At 32.3% G+C, this 25,314-nt stretch overlaps 1 protein-coding gene across 1 annotated transcript in view; it reads right to left on the bottom strand.

The window, feature by feature from the left end:
• Positions 1-25,314, bottom strand: part of LOC119661956 (protein kinase 4) — a 78,400-nt gene that overhangs the window by 46,663 nt on the left and 6,423 nt on the right. The window contains exon 2 of the mRNA XM_038071479.1: positions 3,274-3,397. Coding sequence (XP_037927407.1) covers positions 3,274-3,370 — 97 coding nt within the window. The 5' untranslated portion in view covers positions 3,371-3,397. The remainder of the gene's footprint in view (positions 1-3,273; positions 3,398-25,314) is intronic.

Here is a 25,314-nt window from a genome sequence, read left to right as displayed (position 1 = left end):
ACTAACTATATTGTTACTCAAGGCTTTGTAGAAGTCTATTTGTTCATAACCAATGTTTAAAAACGTGCTTTATATGTGAGAAAAAAAATTAATGTGTGAAGAAACTTAATTGGGCAGCTGTTTTTAATAGAAATACATTGAAATTCATTACAGGTGTGTACGTTCATCTTTTCTGATCCGGTTGATATTACTAATGGATGCATTATTACCACAACTTAATATTTAACAATATAGTTAAAATATATGAATTTCTAGCAAATTTCCATTGCCAATTTATGGATCCGAAGCTTATTTTTGCATTATGCATCAAACTATTTGAATTGCTTGACTGCTTAAGATATAATGGGATTATCGCTGGACTTATGAACACATTAAAGGGATATGAAATTTCAAGTAATTCGGCCATCCAGCTGGCAATAGTAGTTCGTCTTACGCCAGTTTCACCGAACAGGAATAAGTGGATGTGTGCATGCGATATGTGTCATGTATATACATATGTAAGCATGTATAAAGCTCTGTCGCGCCCCACCTCACCTTAGAAGCATTTCATGCAATTACTGCAAAATTAACTTTGCATCGAAGGTGTGCAAACGTAATTCATATTCAAGAGATTTAATTCCAGCCTGATGCTGTCAAAATAAACTCCGATGTGACTAAACTATTTCGAACTTCAGCTAAACAAACTTCGTTTCACTCATTAAATTGCTGCAGAAACTTAATTCTGCTCAAGTCAGTGTGCACCCAGCCACGTACATAGCGCTGTACAGACATACTCTGTACATACACATGAGTACACACGCACCAACTCGCACGCACATACATACACATGCACATGTGGACATATGCTTACGGTCGTGTAGTGAATAAATTATGAGCGTGAAATACTTAAGACGTCAACATGTACGGATAATCAGAGCATAGCGTTATAGTCCCCAAATGAAGTTTCCTGCTAGAATGTACGAGTGGCTAATGAATAAAACGACTTTAATGCAATTTATAAATAATGACAAATTACGTATAAAATTGTGATGCTTTCATCAATTCTTAAATTACAATACATCCCTCAGTTTAATTCGTCCATTGCAGTTTAAGCATCTTAAAGTGTTCAAAATTTTTTTACTATTAAAATGTCAAGTCATATGATAAACAATTCAGCTTTAGGCATCGTCAATAGATTGTAGTATAGTGTGCTATTCTCACACTCTGGTACATATTTAACCAACCTGAGTTACATCTACCATGATATGATATGAGTTTCGATGTCTCATTTAGTGTCTCATTTAATAGCTCTAATACTCTATATTGAATTCTCTACAATTTAGTGTTTAGGACAGGATTATAATAGTGATCCAATAAACCTATTGGTCCTAAATTGCTTCATGACATGGAAAAACTTCATTTATTTATCATCTAAATTTTTGATATTCCAACTTTGTCAATTCAGTATCTCACTTAATTGTCAACAATTTAGTGTTTTAGACTGAAGAATAATAAAGATCCAATAAACGTGTTGGTCCGAAATTGCTCTATGACATAGAAAAACTTATAATTTATCACCTCAATTTTTGATATTCAAACTCTGTGAGTTCAGTATTTCATTTAATCGTCAGACACCGAATTGTCTAACAATTTAGTGTTTTAGACAGAAGAATAATATAGATCAAATGAACCAATTGTTGCTAAACTGCTTTATGGCTTGGAAACACTTATAATTTATCACTTAAGAAGAAAAGAAAAAACTTGTGACAATAGAATTCATCATGTCAGTTCAATGACTTGATACACAAATAAACATATCAGGCGTAGGCTTCCAAACGTGTAGAAGCACTATAAGTTTAACTACACTGAATACAGTCTGCTCACTTAATGAAGTCCTAAGTAATAAAGTGATGCTTATAAAAATCAGTTTGATTAGACTACAATCACTGTAACGATACTCCCGATTGCAAATGCTATTAGTACTTATATAAAACTGGAGTCTATTGTGATTCAATGGGGGCTTCACCTCTTCTAAGTGCAAGTAAGCTTTTGCGCTCAAAAAGCGAATCCATAATCAAAGAACAGCATACATTCTCTTTTCATGTCTTCTTAATGAAAAGAGAATAAATTTTGTGAAACAATTTAACAATTAGTTAATCGCACTTTTAAGTGAATAACGCATATTCTAAGCAAGTCACTAACTGAACAAAAGATATTATTTCAGCTTTATAAAGTATTAAGAAATTATATGTTCTAAAACTAGATATATAATATAATTAATTATGTTTAATAAACAACAGGATCTTAAGTTAGAAATAAAAAAGAAGCACTGCGACCTTACCATACTTTTTATGCCGAGTATGATTACTTTGCAAAGCCCAGCTTGAAGCCAAGATTTGAAGCCCAGCTAATACATCAAGAAATATGTGACTGCGCTTATTTAGGACTTAATCTGAACGATTTAACGACGTTTTTAGTACAAAACTTTTTACCTACTTCAGCTCTTTGTGTTAAAACACGACCATTAAGCATATCTGTTTGAACACAAAGATTCTGTGCTAAGAACAAAAAAATAATACCGACGATACTAAAGTGCTGATATAGAAATTAATTTATTTTGTAGTGCTATGGAGATGTTATAGCTTATTACGGCATCCTTTTATTTTTGTATCAACTATAATAGACATAATGTTTTTCCTCAATATAGAAAACTGGTGCCAACAACAAGGAGATGCGCAAATCCAGATAAAAATCATTAAATAATTTATGGAATTGTGATGACGATATTGGAACATTTGTGCAAATATGCCACTTAATGCACATTCATTCGCACACTCGCATTAGCCATGTATGAGCGAGAGCTTATCACCATTTATCTAAATATCATAATAATTATAATTCAATAATAATATACAATATATAATATATACAAAATGCTGAAAAGACATAAGTTCATTGTTCCGCACTTCAGAACGCGAACAGCCTAACTCATCGCGCCTGTAATCGGATACTAGCAGTGTATGTATTTCTGATAACATAATTCCTTAATGCACTACGTTCAACCCTTGATAGATTACGCGGTATACGCATTGGTGGCGCATAAACAACCAAATTGATATACTCTTGGATTATCTCTGGCTTTTTATCTAATTCGTTGACAGATTGCTTGGATGATAACGCTGTGCATTTTCAGGCACAACACTACTCTTTCTATGCGAATTACACAGGAGCAAATGGTGACCCTGCTCTGCATATGCCACAGTTACAATATTATAAAAACAATGCGATACTTACAAGGATGTGTGGCTGCAAATGGATATTCCAAGGAGGGTAAGCGAGGAGGGTGCGGTCCGCATGGATGCAATGCAGGAGGACATTGATAGCAAAACATTCCTCTTCCCGCTGGAGCAGGACCAAGCTGAAATTAAAGCAATCATTAATATTTCAGAAGTGCCTTTGATATTAATTTAAAAAAGAAAAATTTCATTTGCTTATATTCCAGTTCGAAGATAAAAAATTTAATAAATAAAAATGGAAATAAAAATATAGTTCAAAAATTCAATTTTTGAAAATTTATTGGTTAAATATATATTGAATTCATATTCCTAGTCTTTTTCAAATAACTTATAAAGCCAATAACGTTTGCTTATATAGTGTGATTCCATACGACCGAAGGTATTTTCGAATATAAATTTCATTTATTATTTATTATTTATTTATGGAAAACAATACCTGAAAAAGACCCACCACGTCTCCTTTGGCAACTCATAATTCGTGTATTAATGAAGTCCATTATCTTGTGGCATAGTTGGGGCTATTTCTCAATACTGATGCATATTATTTCATCTTTAAGGTCTAGAATTGTATCGAGCTCACTGACATGTGCTTTGTTTTTACTTTGAAAAAATAATTGATACATTTTGATATGATCTAATGTCACAAACTTAATAACATCACCAAGGGAAGTTGATCGCTTTACTCAAATTCAAACGGAAAGTACATATTCTTGACACAAACTCCCAGTCTTATAACAAGATAGTAATTCGAAAACCGATGAAACAATTGAGTAATGAACAATTAAGATAAACTATAAAAAACTCACACAAATAGTGAACACGATTTCGGTTTTTATAAGAACGGAGCCATAAACAAAAAGACTAACTTATATTGCTATTGGCCCAGAAGCCTGTTATTCAATGCCATCCAATCTACTCATCTTACTCTTCATCTATTTCCAGAATCGTAATTCAGAACCAACTTTTTAAATGCTATATTTATTAACTACCATTTCAATGAAGTATTTCTGGATAAATCTGAATAACGAACTAAAAGGGTTATTAGTAAAAACGTTATTTCTTTGACAAGTGACACTTACCTGGTGAAATCAACTATTTTTCAAAATTTCAGTTGAATACATTATATCACCAGAAAAAGTATCACACTGTACACATAATATATATTGTGATAGTATTACTGGTAACATTTTTGAAAAAGAATGCTTTGAAAAAGAATATAAGTCACGGTAAATAAAATAAATGCTGGAGAATTGAATTTCTAATTGAATCGAAATGGTACCCCAGATTTGTTATATAAGAACTGTTTAACTGGACTAACTACTATATATATGAAACGTTTTTGTTATTTAATGATAACACTGTTAACGCCTTTCATATCAATTTTTAACACCATTTGTGATCCAGTCTGAAAACAAAAATATACTTAGTTATCCTTGGTCAAAAAACGATTGGAAAGTGAAAAAATTTTTTTAGAGAACCGTATTACACTTATTACACCTAATGTACAATGTTACTCTATTGAAATCTAGAGTGATAGAGTAATTAGATTAAAATAAATTGCCTTCTACCTGTTATTATGCTTAATTATGTCCCTCGCGGATTCATAAAATGATCTCACACATTCTTCAAAAAAAGATGCAAATGACTTATAACCAAGGTCTATAAAGGCCTTATAGATGCCAAGGGACCTATAAAGTAAGAAAATATGTCAGTAAAGCTCCCAACTGGAAATTCACTAATTTTGTACTCATTCTTTCTTGACAGAACTCCAAAGTAATGATTGATTCACCACCGGGTCTTAAATACACACGCCCAATATATGATCTTAGCAGAAAACGACAATTGCGTGATATATAACAATACAACAGAGAGAACTTTTAAGTATGTGCTGTGTGCGTCTTGTGCGTGGTCTTGTCAAATGTACGAATTAAATGTTTTGTTATAATCTAATGTAACAAACGGTAAAATAATAGAATATAGCCTAAAAAGGAACGGATGCAATTAACTATTTTGAAAGGGAAACATTAACTTTCTACTAAACAGACTGACGATCAGCGTCACCACGTTATAATATTAAAACAATAATTAAAACAATACAAATATACAATACTTAATAGCACTACAGTTCTAACAGCAATGACTTTTACTTTTGTCGCTCAAGCACTCACAGGTCGCTGCATGTCATCTTGATCTTAAATAGTTCAACCTTCTTATCAAATATATTAAGTAAAAAACTTATGAAAGTTATAGGATGGAACTTTTATTATATATTTAGTATGCGTCTACAGCAGTCTAAACACTAAGAGGGGTTAAAGAGGTGATTCACCCCAATTGTTTAAATATTTGCCAATGAGAACATTAGTTACCTCCCCCGATCAGGTACTGGTAGAAACTGCCATGTGTTGTCAAGCAATATATCCTTCTTTTAGAAATTTGCATCATAAGTTATAATAAGAGCACTACCAAAGCGACACTATATACTGTTCCTATCTGTTGCATATACAATCATACTTTTGTGTTATATGGAACAATATGTGGCCAGCCCTTCCATCAATTCAATCGCTATTCCTTTGTATTAATTCAGTATTCATGAGCAGTATCCATATGTTTTATTTCACCTCGTAACCACTAAGCGACTAAGCGCGTACAGCCCATTTTTAGTTTGCGGTGAGGTGCCGAAACTGCGTTTCATTAGATATGGCATTATATGTTATTTAACATAATTGCTTCTTTCTGAATCGTCCACAAAATTAATTTGGCAAATGTAAATTTGTCATTTCAAAAGTAATGGCCGTTTGAGTTCAAGGGCCAGTACGCACCTGATGCGCAGCAACCGCTCACCAGCTCACCAGTTCGTCAGCACACCATTCCACAAACCCCACAGACAACGGCCATCGGCCAACAGCCCTGCCGCAATTCCACAATTTCACCGCAATAGAGTATTCGACTGTACAAATGAGTTCGCTACATTTCATTTCAGCGCAAAAATAATAACTTTTGTATTTTATTCATTTATTTATTTATTTCTCATTCATATACATAACAAATGGGCGCAAGTGCCCGTGTGTTCAGAGGGCTTAGAGCTAGCGCCTGTGGTCGCTACGTCCATTACGAAGAACAAGCATTAATACTCGCTAGAGCAAATGTTCGCGCCATTCGTCCTGGCGCAAATTCAAATTCAAACTCAAATTCAAAAGCCTGTGTACCTCCACTTTTCTTGTCTGATTTTTTAGATAAATCATTTAATATTAATGAGCATTTTTTACAGTAAAATAATTTACTTAACAAACTGATGGAAAGTCCATGTAATTCATTTCAAATTTATTGCAATGCGAATTTTCATTTCCAACAAGTAAAAATAAACAAAAATGATTTAATGCAGTTCGGGAATTATTGCTGTGTAGCTCAAAAGCGGTTGTATCTTCACACTACACATGAAACGACACCTGTACGTTAACCCCTACCAGAATACGATTTAAAGTAATTGACCGACACAACGGGCGAACAAGTTTAAATGGATCTTTAGGATCAGCGCAATAACATAACTTGAAGTAATTGAGGAGGTAAAGTAAAGTATCTACTAAAATATTTGAAACCAATTACAGATCTAACAATAAACAGCTAATGAAATCTTTTTTTTAACAGATAAGCTGAAATTATGTACATTACGTATAGCTGTGCTATATACTAAGGCTATACAGTATAGTATACTAGTATACTATATACTTTGTACACTATACATATGGTCTACATATGGTATATATGAAGGAACATAGCTCAGTTTATATGCACTATTTGAAGTATTAGACCTGCATCAACGTTTAGAGATCAGCGACTCAGAAAGACTTGTCCATCCGATTACACAATCAATTATCTAAAAACACAAAGAGAGATTTAAAACATATCTATGGGAACAGATCTCCAATTTCTCCAATCCACTAAAAAAATTAAGAGTAATTAATAATTAGTTGGAAAGTACTGACACCAATTGAATTTCTTATGGGTTATAATACTGAGGTATTTAGAACCAATTATAGAATTTGTTTTTGATATCTCAATATCGCTAAATTTAATACACTTAACTACTAAGATTGCATCTATTTCAATATTGTTCATCTGTGAACTAAGAACTTCATTTCATGTTATAAAGTTCATAAATTAATAAAAGAGGAGTTCATACAGCACATTTTCAGAACTTAACAATCTAAACTTCAATTGATGTAGTTACTAAAATTTTAAGCTCAACTAATCCAATCTGATATAAGAAATCAGGGTGCAGCTAACTATAACTTTGTATCGCAAAGTCAGGGGTTCTCCATCAATTTGAGGCAATTGTTAGAGCAAATTTTGTCCTATAACTTTACAATCAAGCATTTGTTCTTCTGACTTCCAGCAGGATAATGCCATAATATATCATTACTTTATCTTGTCATATCTAGTTTTGGTTAAATTAGAATTATCATTCCATCATTGCCTAAACAGATACTGTTGCAAACTATCTATGCAATTATCATTAAATTATTATTAAAGCTTTTGTCCACATAAAACTCATGTATTTCACTAAGACTATAAAGAAAGTAAAATTTTAGATTGATAAGCTTTCTCCAATAAAAAATATATAAGTTTTTTCGTCATAACTACGTCTCTCATTATAAAAAGGGATGATTTGCTATTGTGCGTTTACGCACTGTAGAAGACCTAGTCAATTAACTACCAATTAACCTAACTTTTCCTCGAATAACGTTTTATTATTGTACATTGCACAAGATTGCTATCTACCAGTAAACCTTATGGGTTGCAAAATTGATCATGGTTTGAGATTGCGTTAAAGAACCTCAAATTAGCTTGACTGTCTACTAAGATAAATGCTATACTATTAATAATATTTTCTTGATTACAACAGATTATACAGTAATTTCAACAACACTTGAAGTAGTTCGTACTTAAAACAGTATACAATAATTTCAAGTCTTGAAAGATTTGTATATTTTTAGCTGCTACATTTACTCCTTTTTGGAATCAACTCGATATATAAATCTCGAACTCGAATCTTTAAATTATAGATGTAATATTGATTCAAAGAGAATGCAAAGCAGTTACGCTACTCGATAAGATGTTTGTTTCTGTATTAGATATATTATTCAACAATATATTGTAGCTTTCTGGGTGACTTGCTTTATAGTTAAGAACTTTACTTGCATACCATATGTTTGATCTGTCGCTATTTATTTCTTTTGATTTCGGTTAATATTTCTTATTAGTTCGCTCGTATCCAAAAGTTTGTTTTGAAACTCGTTTGGAGTTAGCGAATAAATTCTTAAAACCTATGTATCGAAATTTAATGATGAAGATATTGATACGAAACTTGGTTTATTATTTGACTTAAAGGGAAAGCTCACTTCAGAAGCTTTTCTTACTAGATCGTCAATTACTATCAAATTAACCTGTTATACTTGCAACTAACGTATGTAAGTCTAGGTACACGGAATACTGTATTAGGCATTGTATCTCAGTTCTAGATATTATTGGAAGAATTAGTTGTAACGGAAAAATGTTAGATATTACACTCTCAGCAATGTTAATTTGAGGCTATTAATTAATGATAAGCACAGATTTAATTTTTTCTTATTAAATATTTTTCATTGTTGTATTTTGTCTTATTTATTTATTATTAATATACTGCTTGCTTAGAGATAGGACGACAAGTGTTCAAAAGTTATTTAGTTAGGAGTTGGAATGTCTATCAAATAAAATGTGTAAAGAGAGAAATAGTTATGGGATAATGAGCCCTTTCAAAAAACGCTAAATCAATGCAATTAAACTGATATCAGGAAGATTGATTCAAACCCATACGATCAGCCAAACATGACCGCACCGTCACACACAGACAATTCCATTAAAAGAATTACTATGAAATTCGCTTCGATTATATTGGGTGCGGTAAACATTTCGATAGATGCAAGTGATCTTTATGTAAATAGAGGAATTTGCTTGATGCCGAACTGTAATATTCCTCAATTAAATTTAAATGATTTAAAGTTATTTATTCATTGATCGCTTGATTGAAATGATATGCAGCTGCTATAAATACTGTACATATATGAGGACGTTTATGAAATGAAATAAATCGGAGCTGTTATGATTTTTCACGCGGTTTGAATACATAAGAGAAGATCGCTATGAAATCATTACGGGTTGGCTTCATCTTAATAAGTTTTCCTGCATTGTTGAATACATCAATTTAATTAAACACTTAATTTCTTCGCATTCGATTTTTTTTTATTAGAATCAGTGTATTTTAATTTTCAGTTGCAGTTACGACGACGTACACAGAACTTCTATATTAATTTGAACTTGAAATTAACATAAATATTAAAAATTTTCAATAGAGAAAGTTACTATAAAAATAAAATGTGTTTCTTGACATATTAAGAATATATCTTAATTTCCTAATTTCCTAGCCTATTTCCGAATTCAAGCAAAATAATCTTAAAGCTATGAACTGTTTTTAAACAGGAGAGCCAAATAATAATGTCACGTATAGTTGTGCTCTGAAGTAGTTTATTGAGGCTACTGTCTATTTGAGGATGATGTTGATGATCTTGCGACAGCAGATCTTCAATACAAAGGATGCAACATATTCCAGAGTAAGCTGTTTTTGAGTGCATTATCTTAAACCATTGGTATTTGTAATTCCAATTCACAGTGAACTAAGTAAACCTACAACACAGAAAATAGTGTTGCAAGAAAGCACAGTTGGAGTTCTTCTTTGCACCTAAAAAACTAAGAACTAAACTTTACTACGGGTTAAAACAGATGAATAGCAAGAAGCAATTGCTGCGTTCAGTCCGTTTATACGGCACATCGTTTCTAATTCTTTTCTTCCGATCATATTGCTAGAGAGTTATATAAGTTTGAGATACAAACAACTATCAGCATGGAGGAAAAAAGACGAACCAATACTGAAAACACCATAGCAATTAAAGTGCTTCATTGTTTTTATCGATGTTTGTGTTTTGATAGATTACAATGAGAAACAACCGTACAACACAGAATAAGTTTTAACAGACCCGTAGCCAAAAATTTACTTTTAGAGGCGATTTTAGATAATGCTCTATTGACTTCTGTTTATTATTGAGTTACGATATGTTGTATTAATAATCAACATATATAAGCCCACTTAGACGAAAGACTGTATAACACATTGCAGTTTAGTTCTTAATTTTATTTAAGTTGTGTAATGTTGAATATTATTACAGTCTCAGCGATGTCAGCGAGTCTACTAATATGTGATAAACACGGATCATATATTAGTGTTGTATTATTAAAATACTGTCTGCTGACATGAAGACGATCAGTTTTTAAAAGTTATTTGATTTTATTAAAACTAATCAGGAGGCATATGTTAGATATTTAAATATAATGAACTATACAGTCATTCGAATCTTTTCAGAGGAAGCGGCTTTAGTTCTACAGCCTTTTCTTAGCTAAGAGCTTTCATTTGATACCAAACTACCAGATGTGGCTAGATTTATAAACAAAAAATCTGTTAGTGGTGGTGTTAGTTAGTGGATAATCGATAATATTATCCCGGAAATTAGCTGCGTCATAAATATTTATTTTAGAAACACATATGTTATAGCAATCCATGAAAAATGCATACCTTAAGATCAAAAATTCAACGACTTACCAGATAGGACCTAGTGTACCTATTGATCATTAAAATAGAATATAGAAAGTGCTCTAGAATGTAATATGTACATGTTTGTAAATATGACTTACTGGTAAGGTACAATATATATAAAACTGTTCACGCAACCCCCGTCTACATTAATATCCTAGGCAATTCGCATCGCAAATGCTACTGCATTTCATTTACTTTGAATATGAAATTAAATTTTTCAATTGAAATGCACTTCAGAGACTGTGACGAGACAATGCGCACACGCGAAATTCAATTAGGAACACATTTAATAATAAAAACACTCAGTGGAACAGTCAATTGAAACAACATCACTAAATTGGTAATTACATAAAGCAATTTCGAAAATACGACTAATATAATAAATATAAAACAAACAAGTAAATTACGGCCATGCTGATGTCTGGTCAATAAAAAGTCTCGTTCTTGCAGAATTTGTCACAGGGCTTCCTTTATGCACGGACCCTGATTCCTAACGACAATCTGCAATCGAATATGGCACGCGAACTGTGCAAACGCATGAGAATTTTACAACAAAAATTTTTATAGGGAATTAACCGTTTAAAAATCTGTGTATTGGATTTTCTCTAGAGTTCATTAAACAATAATTTTTATTATTTTTCGAAATCTTAAAAAATTTTTTACTTAAAAACTAAACAGAATCTGTTCAATTGAATTATACGAGAAGCGAACCTTTAAAACTGTGGCAGCCCGTCTCACAAAAAAAAGCTACTCACTTACGTTCTTTATGTCAGCCCATAGTAATGCAAAAATTCTACGAGCCCATTATCTGTTTACAGGAGACCTATTTCGGACTTTGAAAGCACTTAGCGATTTTATTGAAATGGGTAGTCTTTTATTCAAATATTTACGATATCGGACGTAAAGAAGGAAAACCTTAAATCATTCGATCGAATTACATAAGAAGTTAACCTCTAAAATTTCCATAGATAATAAGTGTTACATATCAGTGACAGCTTTTTGTTAGCCCATTGTGATGCTACAATTTTTGGGCCCACTATCTCTTAAAGAGGACCTATTTCGGACCTAAAAAACACTTTACGATTTTAATAATATTGACAACGTATTTTTTTGGACCTTAGGAATAAATAATCTAAAGTGAATAAGTGCCTGTTAGCAGGTGTTAGGCAATAACAGAGCTATATTTAAAACTTTCCAGGAAAGTAATGAATCTGTTCTACGTATGCTATATATTCAGATTGTTTAATAAGAAAGTAAGTATGTAGATCAATGTATATCTGTAATTTGAAGTTTTTAAAAATTGTTTAGATTCAGAGGTCGAGATTTAAAATTTTAATTAAATTTAAAAAATTTTAGTAAAAATTCTAGCTGTTTGGGTACTGTTTCTTCGGAGATGAAATTGAAATCAATTCAGAGCAAGCAAAACATTGCAAATTCATTCAAACTTCGTTGTACTAAAGTGCAAACTGCATTGTACTCGTATAGAACCACGGTATAAATTGAAAGTAATAACAACCATTTTAAGTACTTACGGCCTATTCCGAAATACTAACGCCGTCAGCCGTCCAATCTAATGCAATTTACTGTGCAAATTTCAACAATTAGATTTGACGAAATTGCCGCCACAGAAAAACTGTTAGGGGAGCGAATGCAAATGCGAATAGGAATTGAATTTTGAATAGGAAATATGTATAGCCAGCGTCGGTGGAAATGAACATCTGCGAATAGTAATCTACCGCCCATCAAAGCCAAACAAAAGCGCTGCAAGCCGGATCGGACCGCAGTTACGGTTGATTGTCGCAAGAAGTTTGTGCTCGTTTTTCGAAACTGAAACTGCCATAATAAAAACAGAAAAAAAATATAGAAAGAAACGCATTCTAAAAACAGAATCAGCAAAAAGATTTTTGCCACACGCCATTTTGAGGACAGAATTTTCAAATGCATTAGCTTACACTTTCCCGTTCTCATGTAAATTCAATTAAAAATGCTTTCGAATAGCACGGCACGGCGCGATGCGACGCGACGCGGCGTCCGTTAGAATGGAATCATCGTCATCATCCGCATTTGAGTTAAATTTGCATTCGCAACAGCAGACTGACTACATTTGATCAGACTAAGTGCATTTGCTGTAATGACGGTGTTGCTGCTGATGTCATTAATGCTGTTACTATTGCTATTACTGTTGTTTCTCGTTGCTGCCGTTGTTGTCGTTGCTATTGTATTGGATTGCACCTAAATTTCATTTAGGGAATATTTACCGTAACGGTGAAAAACGTTTATAAAAAATATGAAGCACATTCTACGGTTCAAATTGGATTTACTGATAGGCAAATGCAACATGACAGACGAGTAACTCAAGAACAGTGTAAGAATATAGTACTTACAAACAGTGGACGGATTCCCTATAGGAAGTATCGATTAATTTTTAGTCTTTCAACATATAGCAGGGTTTTTCTTTCCGTTCTTGTTCTTGACCTAACAGACATGCATAATGTCTGTTCTTTTTTAGGAATACATAGCATACAATCCGTCGGACATCTATAATTTAAAAGGTCTTTGCAAATGATTTTTTCTACATGAATGGTACCATTATAATCAAACATATATTATGTGAAAGCGTGACATAATTCAGCGATTTTGGTGGCTTTATTATGTTGTGTGAAAAGACCGAAGTGCTCGGGCTAGAAAAGTGTTCGATTCAGTATGTGTCACTGAAAAACGCGGTATTGGATGTCCGTATTTTTAGTAGAATGACCAGAAGAACAACGATATGAGAGTAGTCGGTACTACCAACTGGCGGCAGCAAGCAGCAGATCGGGTTAGTAACTAAGTAAGTACATGCGAGCTTAATTTATTAACTGATTTGCTTGCAGCAGAAAGTTGAATCCGCAATTACAGTTGGTATGTTTTTAATAAGCTATATACAAGCACTACCTCATTTCAACCAATTTGAATTATATTCATATCATGATTTTAATATTGATAAAAACCGTTAAACTCATTGCTACTTCTTGAACAACATGTCACTCACAGACCTCTGAGCGAAGTTTCATTTTTCCATTGTCTTCTTGGCAGAAAATTTTTCTTTTGCTCACAAATTTATAAATTGTGACGACCTTTTTGGATTTGGAAGTGAGTCATATAAAATTATATTTATTTCAGGGATTTTACATTATATTTTTTTACCATATCAATTTTAGGAGTGCCCATAAAAAGTCTTTAGTTACTACACTAACCATTATTCTGTAGCTCTTTTCATAAAGGTTATGTACAAAAATGTCAAAATTATTAAAAGAAATATTCATTGCATTTGTGTGACATTTATTAAGAACCTCATTTAACTATGTATATCGCTTTCAGATAGGCGAACGACTTATAAATAATGCTATTATAGATGCTGTGAATAGACATCAATCGACTAAAGTCGAACTGTTTTAAATAAGATTAACCGAGTCTTCTCTTTACTTGCCTTCTAACGACCACTGTTCTTTAGGGTGTGTTTGCCCTTTCCTGAACAAATAAGCTATAATCAAAAAACTTTATGAACGATTCCTAGTTCACAGAATATTATATTAAAAAATATCACTGTCCCAATAAAACCAGAATTTAATTGAAATTCGAATTAAATCCCAAAAATATCATCTCAGTGCACCTATTTTAATTTTATTGAACCCATAAAGGAAAAGTCTTTATTGAATCCATAAAGGAAAAATCTTAAGTGACAATAGTATCACACAAGAAATTAGTTGAAGAAAGAATTACTGAGATTAAAGGAATTATTAACAAATCTATTTTATCAAAATAGGGCACCCTTGATTGTGTTTATACGGAAACTTAACACGATTCAGAATCTTTTAATTCACATTTGTTATGACAGTCTAAAAATATTCGAATATGTTTAAAAACGTATTTAAACGTGTTTGTTCAGTAAAAGCGGTTTAAATTAACACAAGTTAAAGTGTCGTATAATTAGGGTAACTGGTGAGTAAATAAATTCTGATGTTTAACAAATCTTGGTACTTTTTGACGACACTTATTTCGAAATATACCGGTATAATTTAATTGTTTAATTGTTCATAATTGATTATTGCCTTTATTTCGTTTCAAGCTGCTTTTAGAAATGTATCACATCCTCACAGATATTCTTCTAAAAGCTATTCAAGATATATAGATATTACGACATTATTAAAATTCTCTATAGATGCAAAATCATTTGCACTTATGCACTCAGTTATTATATAGTTTTCTTGAAACGATTTTTTAAAGAACTTGTCACCTTCACAGCTACCTCTCAAGTAGATTATTCTGGAGAGTTCATAATTTATTAGAATAATAAGCGATTCCCCTGTGGAGAAAACATAAAAAAAACTATTCTTATGCTTTATGATTAAAAGCCTTTCTATGACACCAAAAATATCGCCGCAACTTGTTGTTATTGTTTATTAACATTGTTTTTGTGTTCCCACTTTAATTTGTTTAATTCAAATTAATCAAACAAAATTGCATTTCGTTTGCATGCAGCATCGGCGTAGCGCATGCAGCAGACTTGCGCACTGCGCACTCAATTAATGCAATTGAGAAGAAAGGGTTGTTGCTATTGTTGTTGATTTTGTTGTTGTTGTTGTTGCCACTGCTGCTACTCTGTTGGTGATGTGATACAAATGTACGTACTACGTAGTACATACCATTGTGCATTCGCCTACACAAGCATATCACACACATGTACATACCATACACACACACATGTACACGCATCGCCAGACTCCACAAATTCAAAAGCGAGCGCGTGCATTAAAGGACAAACGACACAAGAAAGAAGCAGCAAGTGGAAATACGAGTATATAGTATGTGTATTTATTCGTTGTTCCTCGTTTGTCGTTTGTCGTTCGCTGTTCCCTGTTCCCTGTTCCCTATTCACTGTTCACTGTTCAGTGTTCGATGGCCTGTGCTATTGTTGTTGTGCTAATTTTATTGTTGCATAACAAACCATCAATTAAACAAAATTGTTAAAAAACAACAACACAAACAACAGCAACAACACAATCAACAATAACGTGCATTTATAAATATTCATGTTGTTTCAATTTAACGAAACTCAGAGCACAGTGCCAGTGCTAATTTCATTAAGTTGAAACGAAAACGAGAAAGAAATATTATTAACAGACGTACTGATGCGGATAAGAAGCGGGGAAATTGATGAAAGTAAAAATATATGTATGCATATGTATGTATATAACAGAAGAAAACAAAGCACAAATACAAACACAAAATAGACTGCCCACGGTCTATTGATGCTGAGCGAAATCAATCCTCTGATCTCAGGTTAATGTTAATGTGAATCTGCAGAAGCTGCGATAGACAAAAGTCTACCTGTGGTTCCTAAGAATGCCTTAAGGTATCCAAGGTAAAACTGCTGTGATAGCGTCAATAATCTTTACAGTGGCCCATGTGCCACACTTGAGTTAAATTTAGGATTAAAACTAGTTCTGATAACAATTTTCATACGGTTTGCTTTGATGCCGTTGAAAAGAAGATGGAACCAACGCCAATTTCTTTCTTCTGTCAATTTTTGGTATTTTCTATTTTACATTTACGCAAATATTTTATTCTTAATGCCAGAACGGAAAAGTGAACAGCAAAAGTTAGAAATTTATATGTTATTTGTGAATACTAAAATAAATGTTAAAGTACTTCTCAAAATGTGTCTTTGCTATAACTCGTACAGTTTATCATTCCATCTAATTCAATACGACTCGAAAATTCAAAAAATTTTTCTATCAAATGTTCCAAACGCCTTCTGATGATTATTGGTAATTGTCAAAAGTTTCTATACCATTCAGCCGAATGAGAGACTAGGAGATCGTGATTTTTATTTGCCGAGAGAGCGCTTTATTTTTTAATTGCCTACTAATCCCGAAGTAACATCTGTTGGAAAGAGTATTTCTTCGTCGAATCTCTAAGCTTACGTTATTTTTGGTGTTTATGCTGGTTCTTATATAAACAAAGTTTTTCACAACATCGAACTTATAGTTGTCAGCAGTGACCTGGGTCCCAAGACGCATTTGCTTCAATTGTTTTTCTAAGCTCGGAAAGACCACACTGACGGTGTGGGTTTTTAGGCTAACAATATCAATATCGTCGGCATACGCAAACAGCGTCAAATTTGTATAAAATATTGTACCAGTACGATTGAAATCTTTTACGAGGATTATGGTTTCCAACAATTAATTGAAGAAATCACACAACAACGAGTCACTCTGTCTAAACTCTCATTTGGCATCAAACAGGCTCAGAGAAGTTCTTTTAAGTTCCAACAGAGCTAATGGTGCTACTCAACATCATTTTACATAACAGTACCGTCACCGTAGATTAACAGTAATCTGATGGGCATTTGGCCAGAACCTAAGTTTTTAAAAGATTCTTTTTTTCGGAAACTGAACTTTTTTTTACAACTGCTTCTTTTTTCATTTTGTACTCTAACTCTAGCAGCCTAGATTAAATATTTCTTTTTTTTTTTGATGTCTACATCTATCAGTTAAAGAGAATGATTAGTTTACGAACAACAACATTTGCTGAAATCTAAGCATTGCACATTTATCAAAACTGGTGTAATTTACTCCAAATCGATAATTTCATAGTTTTTCTATAAGAAGAAAGTAAAAGTGTTAATATGCGACTAAAATGGGCCTGACTCAACGGTACTCTTTTGGATTATATTGTCTGGTGTCAGTTGCCCAATTCCACCTTACATTTAACTTATCAAAAACAAAACAATAATAACAATAGAGAACTATTACTTGTTAGAAATCCCCACACTCCACAATCAGATATGTATATACATGTCTCGCTTAATCGGATATCGCACGCTTTCCGCTCAATTCCTCTCACACTCTTCGTGTGTAATTAGATGTGAAATTATTTTCATAAACATGAAGCGATTAACAGTGTCACGTCTGATACGTGAAAAAGGGTTGCTCCCTTATTAAAAGCTAAGTGTCAACGACAACAATAAAAATGTCAGGAGCAACAGAGCAGCAACGTAGAACTGTGACTAGGGGTTGTAGTATCGCACCATCAATAAGTTCGAAAAGCATTTTGAAAAAGTTCTTTTATTCTGTAGTGATCGTAAAATATGTCAAGTTTATTGTTTATAATTAAGACAGATATACGTTATAGAGGCAAGACTGAAGTGTGTTATAAAGTGTTACTTCTCTACAAAAAAAAAAAACAAAAATAGAATTTAAATTTATTAATGTAAACTAATTTAACTTCAATTGAAAATTTACCACTGAAGACATTTAGTAGGCTTACTAAGTGAGTGATAGTATTCCTTGTAACTTATGCTATGGGTACACTTTCAGTTACGTTACGTTAGGATAGAATGGTAGCCTTGTGCCCAAAGCTCATTTAAGCTCATATAAATCAAAACTAACAGTAGAATATAAACTACTAGTATATAAAACAGTAATCGCTCCAATATGGAAATATGGAGCCGAAATATGGGGCACAGCATGCAAAGACAACATTCAAATACTGCAAAAACTACAATCAAAAATACTTAGGACTATCATCAACGCTGAATGGTACATCTCAAACTATGGCATTCATCGCGATTTAAAGATACCCTTCGTTGCAGACGTTATCCGAAAAAATAGTAAAAAGCATACAGACAGATTACTTTTCCATCCTAACCCAACAATGAGGCAGCTAATGACGAAGCCACACATAACAGAAGATTGAAACGCTTATTTCCATCAGAACTAGCAATACTATAATAACACTAGTTTACAAATAATTAAAAGTTTTGTTTTCCAAAGACGGGACGTATATTTTCTATAGGGAAATTTTCCGTAGAACTCGAAAATCATAACGATTTTTTTTTCCTGTGTACCGTTTTCGAGATATTTGCAAAAAACCGTTATTTTGACTTTTCTCAAAACATCACCCTGCATATTCCCCCATAGCTTTTTTCCTGAAGTTATCTCAGTAATGTGTTATATATCATATTAAAGGTGAAACTTATACCAATATTTTGAGTTACATAACGTTAATGTAACTTACTTAGTTTCGCTACTATAGCTAAAAATGTACAGATGAAAAATGTTTTTTTTACGCTTTTTTCAACTTTTTCGATTTTCAAGGTGATGGGACTCCCACAAAAATATTAAAAAAAAATTTTTTTTTTAATTAATGTTAAAGACTGTTTTAGTACAAACATTTTGAGTGGCTTAACATAAAAATCGAATAAAAATTTCAGAAGTTATTAGCCATTTGCCAAATTTGCCCAAAATAGTAGTTTTTATTAACAAGTCAGAAAATTCATTTTTTCGAATTTCGAACTTCGTGCTTAAACGAAGTCCATGCTTTTAACTCTTCTTTATTCAACACATTATTAAATTTTTCGTCCTTCATCAGTTTTCTGATTTGTGGTCCAACAAAGATACCTTCTTTAATTTTGGCAAAAGAAATGCAGGGGAAGAGATTTGTAAGATATTCGAAAGCAGGGCAATAACCTTTAAAAAAGAAAATACAAAAGGAGTACATATAAGTACATTTTTTTAATCAGATTTCTACATTTTTGTTATCTTTGATTGTACTTAAATCAAAATACCAACCTTTAAATCGGCGCATAGCTTCCAATTGAATTCGTTATATTGAATTAACTTCAAAACTTGCGCGACTTCATTATAGGTTTCTTTTACCCCAACGGCATGCGCTAATGGTATAGTGGGAAGTTCATTGCCGTTGTGAACAAAAGCAGCCACCTTTGCATATAAAACTTGGCCTAATGAAAAAATTTTGTTAAGGCTCTGCAAAAAACAAAAGCCCTGCTTTCGAATATCTTACAAATCTCTTCCCCTGCATTTCTTTTGCCAAAATTAAAGAAGGTATCTTTGTTGGACCACAAATCAGAAAACTGATGAAGGACGAAAAATTTAATAATGTGTTGGATAAAGAAGAGTTGAAAGCATGGACTTCGTTTAAGCAAACAGTTATCGGCTTCTTGGGTAACGAAAGAGATTCACATTATAGAGAAATTCTTTCATCTTTAATTGAAAATTACAAAGTTGTTGGCGCAATTATGTCTCTAAAAATGCATTTCTTGTACTCTCATGTGAATTTTTTTCTTTCAAATCTCGGTGCAGAAAGTGATGAACAAGGTGAAAGGTTTCATCAGGATATCTCTGCAATGGAAAAAAGATATCAAGGGTATTGAGACGCAAGCATGTTGGGAGATTATTGTTGGACAATTATAAGAGAAACAAATCCTACACACTATAAGAAGTTTGCTCAAAGTACAGATATACCTCACTATATTATATAAATTCACTTTCAATAATGCAGTTCTACGTTCGACGTCAAACTTTTATATAAAATGCAATATTTAATATTTAATAATATTTAATAATATTAATTTTAATTTTTTAAATAAAATTTGTGCAATTTTGCATAATACAGTTTTGATTTGCACTCTAAATTTTACAAAATAAATTCGAAAAAATGAATTTTCTGACTTGTTAATAAAAACTACTATTTTGGGCAAATTTGGCAAATGGCTAATAACTTCTGAAATTTTTATTCGATTTTTATGTTAAGCCACTCAAAATGTTTGTACTAAAACAGTCTTTAACATTAATTAAAAAAAAAATTTTTTTTAATATTTTTGTGGGAGTCCCATCACCTTGAAAATCGAAAATGTTGAAAAAAGCGTAAAAAAAACATTTTTCATCTGTACATTTTTAGCTATAGTAGCGAAACTAAGTAAGTTACATTAACGCTATGTAACTCAAAATATTGGTATAAGTTTCACCTTTAATATGATATATAACACATTACTGAGATAACTTCAGGAAAAAAGCTATGGGGGAATATGCAGGGTGATGTTTTGAGAAAAGTCAAAATAACGGTTTTTTGCAAATATCTCGAAAACGGTACACAGGAAAAAATCGTTATGATTTTCGAGTTCTACGGAAAATTTCCCTATAGAAAATATACGTCCCGTCTTTGGAAATTTTTGGCTGTAAACTAGTGTAATCTAACTAATATATTCATAGTAAATTCATATCAGTCTATTTAATTGACTCATTTATTATATCATCTATCTATTATTTTAATTATTTTATAATATTTAATTTATTTAATTTAAAGAAAAGTTTCTTTTTCTTTTTATCCACTATTAATAGTTCACTCATGTAATTCTTAATCTTCTTTTTGAATTATTATTATTGAAGTTCCATTATGTAAAAATATATACTAAATTACTAAATGCTAAATCTTGGCAGTTGTATAATAAAGGGAAGCAAAAAAAAAACAAAAAAAAAAAAGCTCATGTAATGACCCGTTATGATTGGACTAGAGAATATCACATTCAAGCAAAAATGAACCAATCTGATAAGCCTATAAACGTAGTCTGGTCCACACCTTCACATAAAAAAGGACTACATTTTTTTAACATTGTTTTTAGTGTTAGTATATAGTTTAGATTTTCTACTTTTTATGAAAGCATTTGTTGATAAATAGTGCCAAAAACTCAGATCTTGAAAATATAAAAGAGAAAATACCAAATTTGACGTCGCTACCTTTAGATAATACAAGAAAAAAGGTCACAATATAAAGTTATGAAACGTTTTAAAGTATCTAAAGTAATAGACGAATACATTCCCTTTTCCACTTTGAGATATGTGGTAAGAGTATATCTGTCATTACTATGAAGTAGAGATTGGAAGAAATGAAAATATTAGATCAGTAAAAAAAAACTATGTAATAGTAAGGATCTTAGGTATTGCTTTTTAAAAGTGAGAATCTTAGTCAGTTCTTTTGGAGAGGTTTCGGAAAATTAAAATAGACGTTTTTTCCGACAAGCCTCCTAAACGAATATTATTCGTTTAAAGTTTGCTATTTAGAGTAAGTTTATTATTATTAACATATTAAAGCTCAAAACTGAAATAGAAAATTTTAATCTATCCAAACAAGTGGCACAAAGTGTAAAGGTGTCAGTCGACAGTCATTAAATATTCTTTGAATTCGTTATCTTCAATTGATGCAAATTTGCATCTCTGACCGAAGTACACATAACTAAATGTGCAGTTAAATTTAAAAAAACATGTCTGACTACGGGTATGGTTATAGCAACGGTTGACGGTCAACAATCGACGGTCGACGGTCGATTCACTACTGTTGAGTGATATCCAACGTCTAATAATCAACAGCCAAGAGCCAGCAAACGAATTCAAAAACAATTACGTTGATTACTAACGACAATCTAATGCAAATCACGCCAGAAGTGTTGCACTGAAATGAAGACGGATGCTGCTTAGCGATCAGATCTCACTGCTTAAATGAAAGCCACGCTCGGTAAAATTATTAAAAATTCTAATGAAATAAGCAGCAATTAAGAACTATAAATGTACAAAAAAAATCAGAGATGTTTTTAATCGGTTAGGCAGCTAAAAAAAATACGTCACCAACGAATTCTGAGTTGCAAGTGACGAATAATATTTTTGTCTTAAAAAAAATAAGACTCTAGTCATATAATCTGTAATTGATCTAGACCAATAGCAGGCTACGTAGCTCAAAGGTTCTATCCCTAGGTTTAAAACTAAGGTTTATTGTAAGCGCTTGTAGCTACGTAAAATTTACTATGATCGTAGTGCTCAGCTCCAGTGAATGTCCAAAACCTTATTACTTATAGCTTCAGTTTTTATTTTTCTTATTATTCTTTTTATTTTAATTTTTTTTATTTTTCTTTACATAGAGTTACAGAGTCAATCACATAAATAGGTAAATAGATCCCTAGATTTTTGCATTACTTGTTTTTGATGTAATTGAGAGCCACAAAAGCTTAGTTTTAATATATTTATATAACTTATTTTTTTCCACATATACCTACTTATTATAAAATATATAACAATAAATATGTTAAATTGAGCTGACAATTGGTATTAAGTATTAAGCATTATTTTTACTATTTTCATGAATCCTCTTTCAATGTTAGATAAGTATAACTGACTTTATGTGTTGAGACTACACCCTAGGGTCTTAGCGATATCAGTTAACAATGTAGTTAAAAGAGTTTTAATTTCACAATAGTGCTATAGTCGTGGTACTAATTTAAGAAATTTTGTTGTATAATAAATATTATAGAGACAATTGCTTCTTCCAGTTTCTATCTTTAGCTCGATCTCATATTTCTGTCCTTTCTTTCGAAAGATAATAGAAAAGTCATATTCTCTGTGACTGTCTGGCATTGATCTGGACTAGGAAAAGACTTATTATTTGAGCTCGGTTGCCATCTCGTAGGACTCAGTATAATCGTAGTGCTCCGTTCCACTGAAAGCTCAAAACTTTATTAACTTATGATCTTTTGTTTGGCCTCATTGTCTGGATTGTGACAGTCAAGTACATATCAGTCAAGTACATATAATAGCACTTTAGATGACTAAGCCGCACCAATGCAGTTGTCATTATTCTGGACTTATTTTCCTATAGTTATTCGCTAGAAAAAGAGCATACAATTTGAGAGAAGTAAAATCAAAGTAATATATTTTTCATTTTTCCTTTATTCTGGTACTTTAAGCATTATTCCTTTGAACATAGCCGTCTCAGTCGTAGCCATCGTCTCGCTCTTGTGGTTGAAATAATCGACATAACCTGTTTGGCACTTTTAAAAGTTGTATTTCATATATAAAATAAAATAAAAATATTAACATGTCAAATGGGGATATTTTTAATGTGCAACTTAATTGCTGTAGTAAATACAATTAAGGACTTTTATTTATTTAATTATATCTGCTAATTAATTAAAAATGTCATTTTGACCACACACGTTAAAGAATCAATTCAAATCAATTATAATTATTAACACATCTTGCAAAAAAATGTTCCTCATAATTAAATGTTTAAATAAGGACAGTTATTATTATTAAATATTCAGTTAATAAATTTATAATTAACTTCTCATAACTGAATGCTTACTGGAACTGACAATTAGTTATATTAATTTTTAATTTATTTGAGAATTTAATCTATGCAAGCCTCAGCAGTTGGGCCTGCAAGATGATAGAATAATTAATTTAGAGCAATTTAAATTTTAGCAGAATTTTTTAATTTGACTTTGTGCCGGCGACACACGAGCCGATATCAAGACGGGAGCGCAAATATCTCGCTTACAGCGATGTCCCCACCCATGCTAATGCTGCATCTATCCAATTAATTTGTGGTTTATCAATTTAATTTATTCCATACAACTCACTATATGCTCTCCAATACGAAGCGCTTATTACCCGCTGACAACTGACCACCGTCCGTCAGCCGTCAGCCATTAGCCATTAGCCGCCATTCGCGAATCGCTGTTCCTCGCACCCCGCACCCCGCAAGCCGTACCCTATACCCTATCCCGTTTACCAGTCACTCATTGATTCATTCAAATATTCAACGTTTAAATTGCAAAACTTTTCTTGGTCGGGCGCTTTTCGGATTCGTTTGCTAAATTATTGGTCATTGATTTCTCGTCCTCTTTGCATTGTATTGGTGTGTGTCTTTCTCTCTCACACATTCCTTCGACGTGACGATACAATGCAATACACTCGGTGCTACCGCATGCACAGGCAACCAAACGTTATTGCTTTATATGTATGAAGCAAATATGTATGTATATATTGCCAAACAGTTGTGTGCGCTAGTATGTGCGGAGTTATTTTTTTTTTGTTGTTTGTTTGATATTATCTGAGTGTATTGGTACATGTCTGTATGAAAGCAGACTTTTCTATGGTACGAGTATGCGGCAAACGGCAATTTGTGCAGCAAATACAACAAATACAGCAAATTTTTTGCTGCAATCGTGTTCAAAATTGTATTCGGCATTGGCATCGACATCGGCTTCGGCATCGTCAGCGCTTTGGATTGCATTGCAAGCCCCATGGCTGCTGTCAGCTGTTGTCGGGACTCTTTTAATTATCGTCAATTATTCAAACTGGATTCAATTGATTAGTTTTTGGCTTTTTACAGGTTTCGGTTAATCAGCGAAGGGTTTTTGATTGGATTTCGTTGGACACTTTAAAATGTTTAAATTTTATGTGGTTTGCACATAATTTTTTTTTTATATTTAAGATTCCTTTTATATATAATATTCATTTGGCGGATTACTTCATCTTCGTTACCATTTTTCGATCGATTAGTCAAAGTATTTTCGGAAAAAAAAATTTTATAAGAAAATTACGTAAGGAGGTTTTATTCGAGCAGTAGTGAAACTACAACAACAAAAATTTTATTTTATATTATTTTAATTAATTGAATTTTTGACTGATCATACAACAGTTTCGAGTATTGCCAAATACCCATCACCAATGGTTTTGG

This window comes from Teleopsis dalmanni, chromosome X, assembly GCF_002237135.1.
Source record: "Teleopsis dalmanni isolate 2A chromosome X, ASM223713v2, whole genome shotgun sequence".
NCBI lineage: Eukaryota > Metazoa > Arthropoda > Insecta > Diptera > Diopsidae > Teleopsis > Teleopsis dalmanni.
The sequence above is the reverse complement of the archived record's forward strand: the minus strand, read 5'-3'. Positions and strand labels throughout refer to the sequence as shown.